This window comes from Cyprinus carpio, chromosome A6, assembly GCF_018340385.1.
Source record: "Cyprinus carpio isolate SPL01 chromosome A6, ASM1834038v1, whole genome shotgun sequence".
Lineage (NCBI taxonomy): Eukaryota > Metazoa > Chordata > Actinopteri > Cypriniformes > Cyprinidae > Cyprinus > Cyprinus carpio.
The window spans coordinates 8,555,499-8,571,128 of NC_056577.1; the positions used below are offsets into that span (position 1 = coordinate 8,555,499).

General features: G+C 35.1%; 1 protein-coding gene and 1 long non-coding RNA gene across 2 annotated transcripts in view; both read right to left on the minus strand.

Moving 5' to 3' along the window:
• LOC109091191 (unconventional myosin-X-like) overlaps window positions 1–15,630 on the minus strand; it is a 66,202-nt gene that overhangs the window by 24,956 nt on the left and 25,616 nt on the right. The window contains exons 3-6 of the mRNA XM_042757868.1: window positions 9,714–9,872; window positions 2,147–2,334; window positions 1,638–1,772; window positions 1,397–1,521 (exon numbers count right to left, since the gene is read on the minus strand). Of these exons, the coding sequence (XP_042613802.1) occupies window positions 1,397–1,521; window positions 1,638–1,772; window positions 2,147–2,334; window positions 9,714–9,872 (607 nt within the window). The remainder of the gene's footprint in view (window positions 1–1,396; window positions 1,522–1,637; window positions 1,773–2,146; window positions 2,335–9,713; window positions 9,873–15,630) is intronic.
• Window positions 2,351–7,434, minus strand: LOC122145274. The gene is made up of 4 exons (XR_006160221.1): window positions 6,628–7,434; window positions 6,030–6,150; window positions 5,706–5,736; window positions 2,351–5,470 (listed from the first exon to the last, which is right to left on the minus strand). It is a non-coding gene; the product is annotated as an uncharacterized LOC122145274 (long non-coding RNA).

Consider the following 15,630-nt stretch of genomic DNA (forward strand, 5'->3'; position numbering starts at 1 on the left):
AACAATGCACATTGTGCATTGCACACACATTAAACTTCATTAAATCATCCATGCTAACACACAAGTTTTCTATTTTATTTTATTTAATTTTTTTTATTTGAAGTAGACATTTCACTCTCTATAGATTTATTTTTCATACACAGTTTCGAAGTTTCTTGCTAAAGTTCACATGATCGAGACGGCAGAAAGCGCATCTTGTTTGCTTTATTTTACAGAAGCGCAACTTTCTTTGTTATTCTAAGTGCACACAAATAAACATAGAGTTTTTACAGATTTGAAAGATTAATTACTTTTATCTGTATGACCAAACATTACGGAGTATTTTAAGAGAAAGTGAGAGCAACGGTGCCTCCATCTGTCCTGCTGTGAGCGCACTGCTGTTCAGTTTCCAAACACATTTAAGTAGCACACATTTCTGTAGGTTAACATTAGACTGAGCGGTCATGTAAAGTTGTTACTAAATACATCTTTTAGATGAAAAGCTATATTTGAGGTCGATGAATGATAGGTGGGCTTTTGGATGTCCTGCTCAATGTATACTGTATTACCACATAGACCAGCCATTAACAATCTGTCCGTCACACGTATGTCATTCACTTAACCAGCCACACCAAAGCAAACAGGAGGAGAGCATAAAGAGACAGGGCAATTAGAATTGAGTTCAAAATTAAAATATAGGCCTACAGTTTATAGTTTATTTATTTTAAAGGTAGGCTATATTTATGTGTAAAGCTGGGGATCAAAGTGTTATTACGATTTCCGGTCCCGCCCACTCCTGCTGACATTTTTTCCTGTCCCGTCCCAATCCCCATTTTGTTTCCAATCCTGCGGGATTCCCGAAAAAATGTCAGCCTCTAATGTGCACTCTTTTCAAAGAAAATAAATGAGTAACTATGGTAACTGGGATTTTCTGACACTTAATTGCATGCTATTTGCAATTACATGAAAATGTTTTATAGTTTAAATTTATATTAATGCAACTAGTTGAACTTTTTTGACCTACCCATGTAGGACTAATTACACATGTGTAATGATCATTTTGCAAATTAGTACATTTGAATTAGTACAACATAAATATAATATTAAATACAGGTAAAACTTTGAATTTGACATTATTACAAAGTGTACTTTAAAATGTATACATAAATGTGTTAAGAAACAGTCATGAAGGTGTATTCTTCTTTAAGTATACATAAGTTGTCTTTTATTTCACAAAAATTATCTTCAAGTTTTTAAAAAATATACTTTTAAGATTATAAGTACACTGCAAGTGCACATTCAATACAATTAAGCAAACGTCTTTCTCACAAGGGTATAGTACCATTCATAAAGGTCAAAATGTCTAAGTATAAAAAAACTATGTATTATTAGAGCCTGTGTGCTGTGAGAAGGATACAGTCAACGATGCATCCTCCCTGGATGTTCCCGCTTTGAGAGAAATGAAGCTGAATAAATTTTCCAAAGCGACTGGAGTTGTTGTTGTAGACTGTTTTGGCATTTCCAAATGCTTCCATGATAGGGCTGCAAAAGAAAAAATATAAAGGTTGTGGATTTGTGTGTGTGTGTGTGTGTGTGTGTGTGTGTGTGTGTGTGTGTGTGTGTGTGTGTGTGTGTGTGTGTCAAGGAGTGTGTTTTACCTGCTCTGTACGATGGCTTGTTCCACGCGTGTGCTCTTCTCTGTAGGTGGCGTCCCGGCAGAGTTTTGGCTCATGACAGACAAGAACTGTAGCAGTAGTTTGGTGCTCTCTGTTTTCCCAGCTCCACTCTCACCACTGGTAAACACACATGCACACATTCATTTGTGACCTTCACTGACATTTGTGTTACCCTGATTGAATTTGCAATGCTGTGAAATCTGATAGCAGTTTGTGGGTCTAAGCCACAACTGCTCAAACTCATCCTTTAGGTTTAGCACAAATTAGATTAGTAACTAAGATAATAATGGATCCCCATCAGCCAGTGAGTAAAGCCAAATGTGAAAGATAAATTCTTTGTATGGTCATGCTCATTCCAGCCATTGAATGAATCAAGACTTTTAGCACTTCATGAGCACATTTTACTGAAAATCTCCTATTTACTATTTTCATGTTTGACAAGTTTGTCTGCTTATTTAGATCAAATTAAGCGGTTGGAGGTCTTATATTACCTTATTAGCACACATTGGCTATCATGTCTCTTCCATAAGCAGCGGTAGCACTCATTGGCAATAGCAAAGATATGTGGCGGCAGCTCGCCCAAATGATGCTGGCTGTACAGCTCCACTGCGGAGAGATCATACAGTCCTCTGATCTGCTTATAAGGATTCACGGCCGCCAGGATAGAACCTATATTAGTCTGAGAGACAGAGAAAAATTGGCAGTAAATCAAGTATAATAAAGCCACCAAACAGTAAAACAACAATACCAGCATACTGAAACAAATGCACACACATTTGTGATCAGTGCATATTTTAATCTATAGCCACAGATGAAGAGACATTTCAAGGGAACTTTAATAATCATTATGTGATCTGGTCTTATTTCACAGCTGGTCGTGAGAGGATTGTGGATGATGTGTGTCCTTGTCTATGAGCACTGTGGCAACATAAATCCATCTCATTTAATATTGACCGAATGGTCTTATTAATGTGTTTATGTGTGGGTGTGTGATTGTAATTTTCATATACTGTGGCTAACAACACCCATGCTGACTGGCAGTAATATGATTTACTGATCTTAGCAACAGCAGTGATGAGATTAAATTGAGACATTACTGGATAACTGGAGAGGCAGCAAACACATCTAGACCCAACATTATGGACACTACACAAATGTAAAAAAAATCACAGTATATTATCTGTAGATCTGAAATTGTGTCGATGTTTACAAAAATTTTTTTTGTTGCTACTGCCCCAAGAGGGCGCAAGTGAGAAGAGTCATTCTCATTCAGGATGACTATGTCCTGGTGTCTCAGATAAATCAGATAACCACTGCTATTAGTCATCAACCTCAGATGCTAGCAATGCAATGCATCCTGGGATAGGTGAATTCCAGTATCCATTTACCAAGATGGGATAAGAGAGAACCATCACATTCACTCCATTAAGCACAACATAACACTAATCTGCAGTCTAAAGCAAGATCAACAATACAGCTGCAAAAAGAAGCCTCAGATGCTGTTTGATTTTTTATTTAAATGATAGGGAAATTGATATAACTTATTTTCAGGCACTGATGGTGAAATGTTATTCAACTCTTCTAATAAAAAGCATTACACTGGCTTTCGCTAATCGTAGTAACATCTATTCAAAATATTCTGTATTGCATATGAAAACTAAACTGATTCATCATACCGTGTCTCAAAAAGCTTTCCATTTCATTACCAGAACAAATATACCAAAATAAACATCCATACAGCTATTATCTCACTTGTTCAAGCAGATTATTGGACTGTACACTGAAATGGGTTTAGATTTCATGATGTGTTTTGGGTGTAGATGACTGTCCCTCTACAGTGAACTAAACAGCGCAGGACATGATGTTCACAACTGTTGCTACCAATTACCTCTGACACAGGGACTGAGACTTTATAAATAGTTCCAGTGCCTGTAAAAACTGTCTTTAAGGTCTCTTTTTATGGATTTTGCAACGGTCAAGCTGGAATGTTTGGATCATAATGCAGACAGCGAGTCATTCCAGTCCCTCCAGGCTACAACTCTAAACCAGCAGTCTGGGATGTATGGCTCTGTTTAGACCAATGAGCTTCCAGCCTGCACTCACCACCCAATCACATGACCCTTCTCTTTGTCAAAATCATCAGTAAGACCCTATAGTGGCACACATTTATTTAAACATGTCCAGAGGGCCTATTCTTTGATTTCTCTCTGTCTCACACCCACACACAGATGCTGTTACAGTGTGTGAAATATACAGTACATACATGAATTACCCATATAAGAGCATTATTGCAAGTTTAATTTAAGAACAAATGGTTAATGGTCAGATTCTGGATTTTGCAATTCACTTGTACAATAAAACCCAGTGCTATTTTTAGCACAAATTCTACTCCCTAATTATAATTATGTCTATTGAGTACTAGCAGAACACAGTTTTAATCTTCTGTTTGTATTTAGGCTGATAAACTCACTTTAAACAATAGAAATAAAAGCAGACGCTGAAACATGTACACGTTTGGGCTATCATTCACAGAACATATTTTCATATCGGTTTTGTCTGAAAACCCAGTTTGTGATGTATTATGTTTTGGATGTTTTTCTTAAAGAAGGAAAATTCCTTAATCAAACAGGGTTTCCTTTCAGTCTCGGGCCAAGATGTTTTGAGTTTATATCACTCTGCTAAACTAAGGCAGGAAACTCCGGTTCCTCTCTCAGCCAGACAGATTGCTGTTCACCCTCAAACTAAGAATACAAAACAACACAGGATTAATTACACAGGAAATAGGAGTGAACCCCATCCTGACCTACTTTTTCATAAAGTACTGGCAGAAAATTGGGAAATGGAGAAAATTTGGAAATCTCAATTTATATATATATTAAGGATATTGACATTAATGATAGTAACACTTTGATGTAGAATGCCTAGATGCTTGTTTGTTCAGTTTTCAACACTTACATTGGTCAGTACAGTATTCATGGGCTTCAGGCACATGACTTTTTTATTGTGGCCGCCATCTTTAGGACCTTTGTGTAGCCTCTTTTTGATGATCATAAACCAAAATAGCACACTTCACCACCAATGCAAAACAACGGTATTTAAAGAAAACAGATACTTTAGGATTAAATCCTTATTTACTGCCAGTAAAAACAGGTCTAGTAAAAACTTGTCAAATTTGACGTTTGCTGATATTTACATCTACCTCATCTACAATCCCTCTCCATACACCGATGACCCAGATAACAAAATACACTTGGGCCAGTTTCAGTTAAATTCTCATCTGCCGGAGTCTTACCATCGGCTCGGCCCGGCTCCATCTGCCGCACCCGGCCTGGATGCCTGTGTACTCACTGCCTGATTCTGAGCCGAATAAATCTGGCCATGCGACAGCCGTTAACTTGCTGACACTGCAGCATCCAAGCATCCAAACTGTTCATTAATATTTCATTACAAATTTAATCCATAGCCAAAATGTTTACTTTCATTTTAATTATATAGATTATAATGCATAAATAACATGACTTAACAAATCTGTAAACATCTCATTATTATGAATGCAATTTTAAAATCCATTAAATAACTCGCTTGATCAAGCTGGCATGAGGAAAATTTATTACACAACAATTTATTTACAAAACCATGCAATTACAGCAAAAAAACAGTAGTTAAACAACAAGTGTAGATAAAATATTTAACACATTTTACTAAATAATCCATGCATTTACTTATACTTGTATTGTAAAATTTAACAAGTAAAGGTGAAAACATTAAAAACTTAATTCAGTAGGTTCTTTGCTTGGGAGCTTTCATTTCTGCACCTGCAAAGAGCAAATAATATACAAGTATCTATTACTACAGGTCTAACTTAATGCACTGAAATGAATAAAATTATATATATATTTATCGTAATGTACGTTGTTGGACGGATCAGTACATTAAGTAGCTGAGCACAGCATGATTAATATTTAAAAGGGTGTATCATCCTAACTAAAGATAGTTCACCCAAAAACGAAAATGATTTACTCCCCCTCATGTTGTCAACACATGACCAACCTGCATGATTCATAGTATCTTCTTTTGAGTTCTGTAGAAAAACAAAATTCAGGGGTTTGAAAAACATGAGAGGGAAGTGATGTAATAATGTAAATGATGACAGAATTCTTGATTAACTATATTTTAAGTAAATTAGTAGAAAACCACTAGCCATCACTGTTCAGAAAGATAACGATGAGCGTTGCAATAAAATACTTGAAAAGTACACATTCAGCAAATCAATAGCTTCCTGTTGGTTAATTAGTCTCTTCAGTTAAGATTCCCCCAGTTGTTGCAGAATATTACGTGGTATAATGGTCAATGCAGACATATACTTGAACTTACTTTCTCATTGGCTTTAGAGCAGTCAGAGAAGTATAATAAGTATGATGTCCACTTGAACTCCAAGCACTGCACAGTGTTCACAGGTGTCTGCCATTTCTTCAGCGATGATAACACTTCTCTTCTTGAATATTACAACACAGAGAAATTTTAAAAGCAATTTGTGGCATGTTAAGAGAAGCAATCAGTTATTCCTAACTCTATATGCTGAGTGAAGAAGCAACTAAACTAGCAGCAGAAGTGATAAACTGATTCTGTGTTTTGTGTTGTAGTCAGTTACATATGTTTTAGCAGAGGTGAGCACCTGTACAAGTCTGTTTACATTTAGGAACCTATAAAAGCAGGACAGATCTATTGCAGATGGTCTCAGACTCACTGATGCATATTAATATGATTGCAGTACATTCTTATCATAAAAATCACTGGTATTTAGTTAACTAAGTTTATTTTAAAACACCAATCTTCTATAGAATTATAATACTAATGGTACAAACAAATCCTCTTCACTCTAACTTCCTTGAAGTAACATGAAATAAAATCAGGTTTTGCCTATTAGGATTACATTCATAAAAATAAGAATGTTGAAACTAAAAATACAAACCTTTCTCCTCGTATATTCTGGACTGTCATCATCCTCCTCTTCTTTATCATCTGTTTGTTTGCGGATCGGAGTGTTGCTCGTCAAAGTTTAGGGCAGCGTAAACATAACCGTACTTAGATCAAAGATCAAAAACATCTCGTTCATGTATTAGCTTTAGGTGGTAAGCACACCAAAAGTTTTCGGCCAAAGCAAGAAAGCTCCTTTCTCTGCAGTCTCACAGACGAATTTGACTTTTTGAACGTTCCTTAATGAGCTTACGAGTGCCTACTAAGTAAAATACTAAAATGTAAATGTGCATCGATGCTTACAAGGAATATTTAGCCAAAATGATCCCATACATCCGCATCTCTTGGTAAATAAGCCATTGTGATTTATGGTTATCACAGCCAACAGCACAGCAGAAAGATGCCATGTTGCAATTCAGTCCTACAAATGTTGGCCACACCACTGCCGCAACTTGACTCAAACTAACAGTGCTCACATTAGAACCATAGCTCATTGTGTTAGAGTGCGAAGGCCACAGCTCTGACTAATATATACATGAGATGCATGTAAGAGACGTATAGCATTCAAGTTATTATAGTTTGCATTTTCAAATTTGTTTTTATTTCAATAGTAATTTCAAATATATTTAACTTTTAGTTTGTTTGTTTTTTTGTTTTTTTACAGTTTAGATTTTATTTTATGGACATTTCTATTTCTTTACATTTACTACTGGTCAACAAATTGGGGTTGGTAAAATTTAATAAAATTTTTTTTTTAAGTCTCTAATGTTCACCAAGGCTGCATTTATTTGATCAAAAATTAAGTAATTACTGTAACATTGTGCATTATTATTACAATTAACAGTTTTCCAAATATTTTTATTATTATTTATTTTTATTATTTATTTTTATTAAAAGTAATTTATTCTTGTGATGGCAAATCTGAATTTTCAACATCATACTCCAGTCTATGCCACGTGATCCTTTAGAAATCATTCAAATATGCTAATAAGCTAGGTGCTCAAGAAACATTTCTTATTATTATTATTATCATGATCAACATTGAAAACAGTTGTGCTGCTTCATATTTTGTGTAAGAACAGCAATTATTTCAAACAGAAATCTTTTGTACCATTATTATCTTTTTCACTCTGTCAATTTGAATCCATTTAATGTGTCTTTGCTGAATAAAAGTATAAAAGAACTTAAAATCAAAAATCATACTGACCCCAAACTAGTATATTTCAATTTTAGCTTTAGTAATTATAGTTAAGGAATCAGTTGAGGAATCAAAAGAACATTAAAGGGGTCATATGATGCAATTTCAAATTTTCCTTTCTCTTTGGAGTGTTCGGCTCACTCTAGGCCTCCGGCCTTCGCTCACTCAAGGCCGCGGTGTGTGACGCTGTTTCGTTGAGAAAGCGAAACTACTTAGTTTTTGCCTTCCAAAAGAAAACACGACTAGAAATCATGTTTATATCACGTTTATAATGGGTTTTATGTTTTTGTCTCGTCAATCCGGCCAGACAAGGCATCACAATATGTTAAGAGGCGTAACATTTCCGTCACTCACTTGAGGCATTCGGCCAATCACAATGTGCTGGAAAGCTGGCCAATCACAGCACACCTCTCTTTTCAGAGAGATGAGCCTTGTGAAAATTGATGCGTTTCAGAAGGCGGGGCATAGAGGAGAAACAATAATGTGGACAATAATGTGTTTTTTTAACCTTAAACTGCATAAACACATTTCATTACACCAAATACACAAAATAATGTTCTTTTTAGCAGCATCATATGACCTCTTTAAGATTTGCATCTAAAATAATCTTGTCAAAGCTAGACATGGTGACTGTGATTTATTTGTACAACAAATAAAAACAGTCTGTGGTGAAGTCAAAAGTGTAGTTGATCTACAGTGACTCATTGGTTGGAAGAGGTCCTGTGTTTTTTTAATGAGTAGACTAGGGATGCTTTAATCGTTAACTGACAGTAAGAATTGTAACCGATTAATACTGTCAGTTAAACGGTTTAAAGGGTTTTAAAAGTTTTTTTTCCCCAAATATTTTTTTTTAAATTTGCTGCATTGGTAAAGAAAAATATTACAAATATACATATTTGTTAACTTAAGGGGGCATGTGGATACATGCAACCAAACGTGACTATATATTTCGCTGCACAAAACTGAAGAAGTAAAGACAACACAATGGAAAAAGGCAATATTGGATAAATAGTTATCAGAGAGTGAATCCGTGGTGAATGTATTCAAATTCTGAATGGGTTATAGCCTAGAAAGCGTGCAAAGAGCGCTCCCCCTTATAATGATTAAAAAGCTGTCACTCATCTCAGTTCTTTGCAGTCTCACAGATTTCATTATAATCAATAAAGCTCTATACTACTGCACAATTAATCTCCTATCTACATCATGTGTACTAATGAGAGGATTCGCGAGCATCCACAACTCAGAAACACTAAACAAAACTCTTGCTTTATTAGCGGTCAATGGATTCTAACTTCTAACTCCTCTGATTGGCCATTTCATTCACGAAATCAACAGATATGTCTGTGATTGGCAACAAGGCTCAACGCTGCCGAAACCGGTGTTTTCTGCCACGGAACAGGCTGCACTCCAGACTCTCAGTGGACAACTAGACAAGTTGCCCACTGAGGTAGACCCGCTATTTATTTTTATGCTTAAGATTCAGTGTGTGTTTTTGTTTTGTCATCTTAGTGTGTTAAAAACATATTTGTATTTTTAATGGGTCACAGATACTCGTCCATTCTATTATTTATTTAATACTAATTTAATATCATAATCTTATCAGTTAACGGTAAATTTTTGGATAATGAGCAGCAGTTGTCAGTTGGGAAAATGAACCAAAATGTGTATCCCTAGAGTAGACAGATAAAAGCAGAAAAAATATCATATGGCTTAACAATAACATTATAGAGAATTTTAATGTGGTTTAGATTAAGATATCTAAGGTGCGTTAACGGTTTTTAAGAGGACAGGACAAACCTAAAGACATTTGTAGCAAAGTTGTAGCATACAATAATAACCCTGATAAGGTCTTTCGTGCGGGCAAGTGTCTATAAGATTCTTACATAGATGTTGTCTTTCTGGTATCGCTGATGAAGGTTGTGCATGATGGCGGCCTCATGGAGCTCTGCCAGCGCGGACATGTCCTCCACTCCATCAATGCTGCTCTGGTGCATGGGGGACACCTTCTCCCTGTTCACCTCTGCCTGCTGCAGGTACACTGTCTGAAAGACAGAAACAGACAGAGTAGGCTTTACAAAATAACACAGCTTCCATGTACACCAACCTGCTGATACACACACAGATGCATGAGTAGTAGTATATCAGAAAAGGGGAGAGGATCCTTCCTGGGCCACTTAAGGGAATGCCTACAGTTGAATAATACATTAGTCAGGCAGCAGGGTTCCCGCTTTTCTGTTCTGTAGAGTTTCAGCATGCTGAGACCTTTTCTTTACCTTTTATACCCACCAGGCACTTCTTGACAAAAACACCAGACGTTTTGCCAAGTAGAGAGTCTTAAGTCTTAATAATGCAGGAGTTAACATTAAATATGTTTTTGCATGTGTAATAAGTAGCTTATAAATGTCAGTGTTTATATTAAGGGGATAGCCATTGAATTCCATAGTGGACATATTTTTTCCATACTGGAAATAGAAGTTATATGGAAGTTAATGGCTTCCGTCAACTGTTTGGTTACCAACATTTTTCAAAATATCTTCTTTTGTGTTTAACAGCTGAAAGAAATTCATAAATGTTTGAAACAACTTGAAGGTGAGTAAATGACAGATTTTTCATTTTTGGGTGAACTATCTCTTTACAGTTTTACAATAGGCTGTATGCACAATACAGAAGAAAACATCTGCCACTACTTCCTTTACAGTGTGACTTTAGTATCAAGAGACAATTATAATTAATTAATTTGTATGTTGATTTCCTCAAAAATTAGGGTCTGAGGGTTTAATAGGAGTCATAAATGTTTTTTTTTTTTTTTTTTTTTTTTTTGCAATTTGGTGATGCTATTGCTGCAGAAATTACACACTTCAGCTTTAATATCCATGTAAATTACATTAAATTTGATAAAGGGTTCTTTGCTTTATTTGAGTGGACAGAACAAAAGGAGGAGACATTATCTCTCTCGTCCTCAGCATTGTGTGTGTGTGTGTGTGTGTGTGTGTGTGTGTGTGTGTGTGTGTGTGTGTGTGTGTGTGTGTGTGTGTGTGCGTGTGTGTGATGTTTACTTCAGGTATGGATTTATGAGCTGTTTCCATTCAAACACATTAAATTAGCCACAATTTTTTTAAGTGCACACACATGTACATATACCCCAACACTAGAGCAAGTCAGAGAGAGAATTTTGTTACATAATTTGTTACATGCTGTTAAATTGGGGTTGACAGACTGAAGAGAAGGAAATGTCAAAGTTTATGAGCTGAGACAAGTTGCTGCTAATCAATACAACTGAGGATAATGACATTGTCCTTCCAGAATCCTGATCAGAATCAAACCTTAGTTAGAAATAAAGAAACAAACCTGATTTTGAATGAAATAACACATAATTTCAGTGTATTTGAGTGTGTTTCGAAGAGAGAGCACAGAATTAAGAGACATACTATTGTCAAATCTCTATATCACTTGTGTATGCTTTAGATAATTTGCTAGTATTCATACCTTTGTGTCTGATCATATAGCTTATGATGCTTATCTAAAATGCATCTTAAATAACATTTGAAGTCCACTTCTAACATTCAGTCAAAGCTACTGAACACCTGAAATATAGCACAAAAGCCTATTACTTACTACTTTTAGTATACTTTTACGGTATGTTTTTTTGGAGCTTGACAGTAACTATCATATATAACTAACATATACCCAGCAAACAGGAAACATGCTCAGAATTTTGGCAAAGGAACAAAAAGTTCTGGCAAAGGAATAAAGGTTCTAGCAAAAATAATGGGAATATTTGTTCAAACTTCTAGTTATTAATAATGTTCTCTTTGATTATCTTGTCTTTAATAACATTAGCAGAAAAACATTATTTATACATTTTTTCCCCGGAAACATTAAAGTTGGACATTCACCGTTTTATAAATGTTACTGCTTGTTTTAGATTGTTCAAAGAACATTCAAAAGTAACACTGATATACGCAAAATAATAAATTGAAAGTTTGAATAACCAAGAAAGATGTTGAAGATTCAGAGAACATTCAGAAATAATTTTTTTATAACTTAATGGGAACGTTGGCAAAACATTTTTAGAACATATTTTTGTTGGCTGGGCAGTATCTGATGTGTACCGACTTATTTTGAGGACAAAATTGTACCCAGAAGTGAACTAAACTTGACAAAATCTCTTTAAACCTCCTTTTCAGGTCATCCTCATTTGTAAAAATGGTATAAAAAAAGTAAAAGTCTCAGTGTTTTGTTGTGAGTCTGTGATGATTGTAAGTTTAGAAGCTGAAAAGAGGAGATGAGGAGGTCTTCATGCTCCATTTTCTCCACCCACACCCACACACACACACACACACACACACACACACACAAGCACACAGCCGCTCCATCTCTCTCCCCTCGGTGCATGGATATTCCTGCAAATCTGTTTGATGTTTGAAGCCGCTTTGCATGATTCAGACGAAAGCTGAAAAAAGAGCATGAGAGAGAAAGACTATAAGCACCAATGACCTAAATTCACACGTATAGAGAAACAGAAGTGCAACAGAATGTGGGGGTCCAGAGATGCATGTTTAATTTTGAATTAAAAACAAGGCCCACATGGAGTGAGACTCTGTATAAAAATTAGATTTGACATGATGGTTAAATACATCTGTCTGTCTGTGCACACAGACCAAAAGTGATATCTAAGAAGTAATAAAAGAACATGTCCTGTGTGAATAATCTCTGAGTCTACCTTTAGACAATCTGATAAACAGCTGGATTGCTGGGGACTGTAGGCCAGTGATGTGTTTAGCCATATTATGTTCAGTGATGTGGAAATAAAACAACAATATATGGATTTTTAAAGCCATTTTTGTCATGTTTATTCAGTGCATTCATCTGTCACAAAAATGTATTATTTGAATTATTTGAATTTTGGCCTTTTAACTGCAAATAATTACACCTCTGTTCAAAAATCTCTTATGCTTAGAACAAAAAGACATTAAAAACAGTAATATAGTGAAATATTAGTACAATTTGAAAACAAATGCAATCTATTTTAATATAATTTAAAATATAATTTATTTATATTATATTTTTGTGAAAACAGTGATATATTTTTTCAGGATTCTTTGATCATAAGAAAGTTTAAAATAACAGTATTTATTTGAAATAGAAATCTTTTGTAACATTATAAATATCTTTACTGTCATATGTGATCAATTTAATGCATCCTTGCTGAATATGATGTAGTCTTTTGAAATAAAAATTGTACTGACCACAAGCTTTTAGAATGGTAATGTGTGTTTATGTCATTAAATGCAATAAATTATTAACATATTCAACATGTTGACAGTTTTATTTGATTGGTGGCCATTAATTAAGCATGAATCAGGCATGTTCCATTTTCATCTCATCTCATCCACTGAGCTTAGATTCAGCATCTGCTGATGTTTCTCAGTGTGAAGTGTATTAGAAATAGCTTTCACATACATGCCGACACACAGAAAGGCCATCTCAGGAGGGGGTGGGTGAGATGCCTTCGAGTGCTGTAGCTCAGAGTTGCATGTGAACTCATATAGTTAACTTCTGTAATTTAGGTCACGTCTATATTTGTGCCTCAGAGTTTTAAATCCTATAATGAACCTGTGAACGCTTTAAGTGAACTTGCACACACACACACACACACACACACAGAAACACTGAAGCAGAAGAATCACCTCAGCGTGAATGGTAGGAAGGAGATACTCACTGACCAATGCTCCGGAGGGCACACACTCAGATACACACCCACCAAAAAAAGAACCCACACACATTTATTCAAGCTGATACAGGGGACTATGGGAAAACTCACCAGATTTACTGATATGCTGACAAAATATACAAACACGTTGACTTGAATTAAATTCAACCTGAAAGGACAAGGCCAACATTATGACCACCGACATTATAAGTGACCTTTTTCACATCCTCAAATTCAACCTGAAAGGACAAGGCTGACAATGCAAACTTATATGACGGAATTAAACTCTATCAACACAATAAAGCCCTGTGACAAAGTCAGAAGAACCCTGCTAGAATTACTACACTACAAAAACATTTTATGTCATTTTAAGTCATGGCATTTATGATATTTATGTATTTTTGACATTTTAAGTCATGAGAAGGTTATGATAACACTTAAAGGAATATTCCCTTAAAGGAATAGTTAACCCAAAAATGTCAGTTTGCTGAAAATGTACTCACCCACAGGCCATTCAACATGTGGATGGGTTGATTTCTTTTAATGAATCCTCTGAAGTGAATGGGTGCCGTCAGAATGAGAGCCCAAACAGCTGATAAAAACATCACAAAAATCCACAAGTAATCCAAACAACTCTAGTCCATCAATTAACGTCTTGTGAAGCAAAAAGCTAATAAACAAATTAGCTGTAATAAACAAATTCATCATTACGATGTAGCTTTTGGCTAAAATATAAAACCTCTTTCCATAATATTTCTTTCCCCAGTGAAAAAGCCTAATTTGAATCAGAAGAGAAATATGCACAGTAGGGCTGGGTATCAATTCAGATGTCCTGATTCGATTTGCTTTTGATTCACAAGCTCCCGATTCGATTATTGGTTTGATTCTGTGTTTTTTTTTTTTTTTTTATAAAATTCAGTGAATATAATTTTAATACAAGTGCTATTGATATTTCTAAAAAAAGAACAGTAAACATCAGTTTACAAATGGTGAATTTACAAAAGGAATTTAAGTGCCACAGGCCAGTATTTTAAACCTTTTCTTTTTTTGTACAGGGTCCTTTTTTAAAATAGGGCCATATAAAATGTTTTTCTTAATTTTTCTGGTAATCAGATGAAGGCATAAAACAATTTAATTTATCCTAATTAAATGAAAAACTCTTTTTTCATTAGAGGTTTACTGTTAAAATTAAAAAGAAAACAAATGTGATTATTCCTTTAAAAAAAAAGATTTATTAATATTGATTAGTAGTAGTAGTAGTAGTAGTAGCATTGTTGTTTCAACATTGAGTCTTAAGACTGCTAAATAGTAATATATTTTTGACAATTTCTTCAAGTTTTTATTTTGACGGGTTTTCGTGAGGAACTTGCAGCTGCTGTGTATGTGATATGATGGTAGTTTTGTCAATTTAAATGGTAAAATGCTAATGAAGTGACTCCTCAGAGCAGCTGGGGATGAAACTCATGTTCATATCATCATAGTGAGCCGACAGAGGCTGAAAACACCGCAAGCTGAAAACACAAACAGTGCATTGCACCATCTGCCATTCATTCATTCACTGCGGAAATTATGGCACATTTACGCGTGATGTCAAATGCTTCCGCAAATTTTTAGTTTCACGAAAGAATTTTACCTGAGCATTGCAAATCACACATATTGCTTTGTTCTTGGTTCTTGTCAACAGTATCTCCGCCATAATAAGCACTAAATGAGTGACAGACTTTCTGTTGTAACATTGCGCAAGGTAAATAAGAGGGTGACTTCTAGTGGAGAAGACCAATGAAAAGATTCACATTAATCAGATCTTCTTTTAAATGTTTACTGAAATAAATACTGGAAAAGATCGATTTGCGGCTTTTGAGAATCGATATCGAATCGACCTCTTTTTAAAAAATTATTAATCAAAAAATAATTTTGTTTTTGCCCAGCCCCAATGCACAGATAGAGCACCAAAATATAAGCAAATAAGCAAAAACAGCCAAAATATATATTTTAATGTAAGAGGACAATAGGGGATGGACTTCACAGGAGGAAGTGCTATTATGGATTATTGACTGATATTTTGGCCAAACTTTTGGATTTGTTTC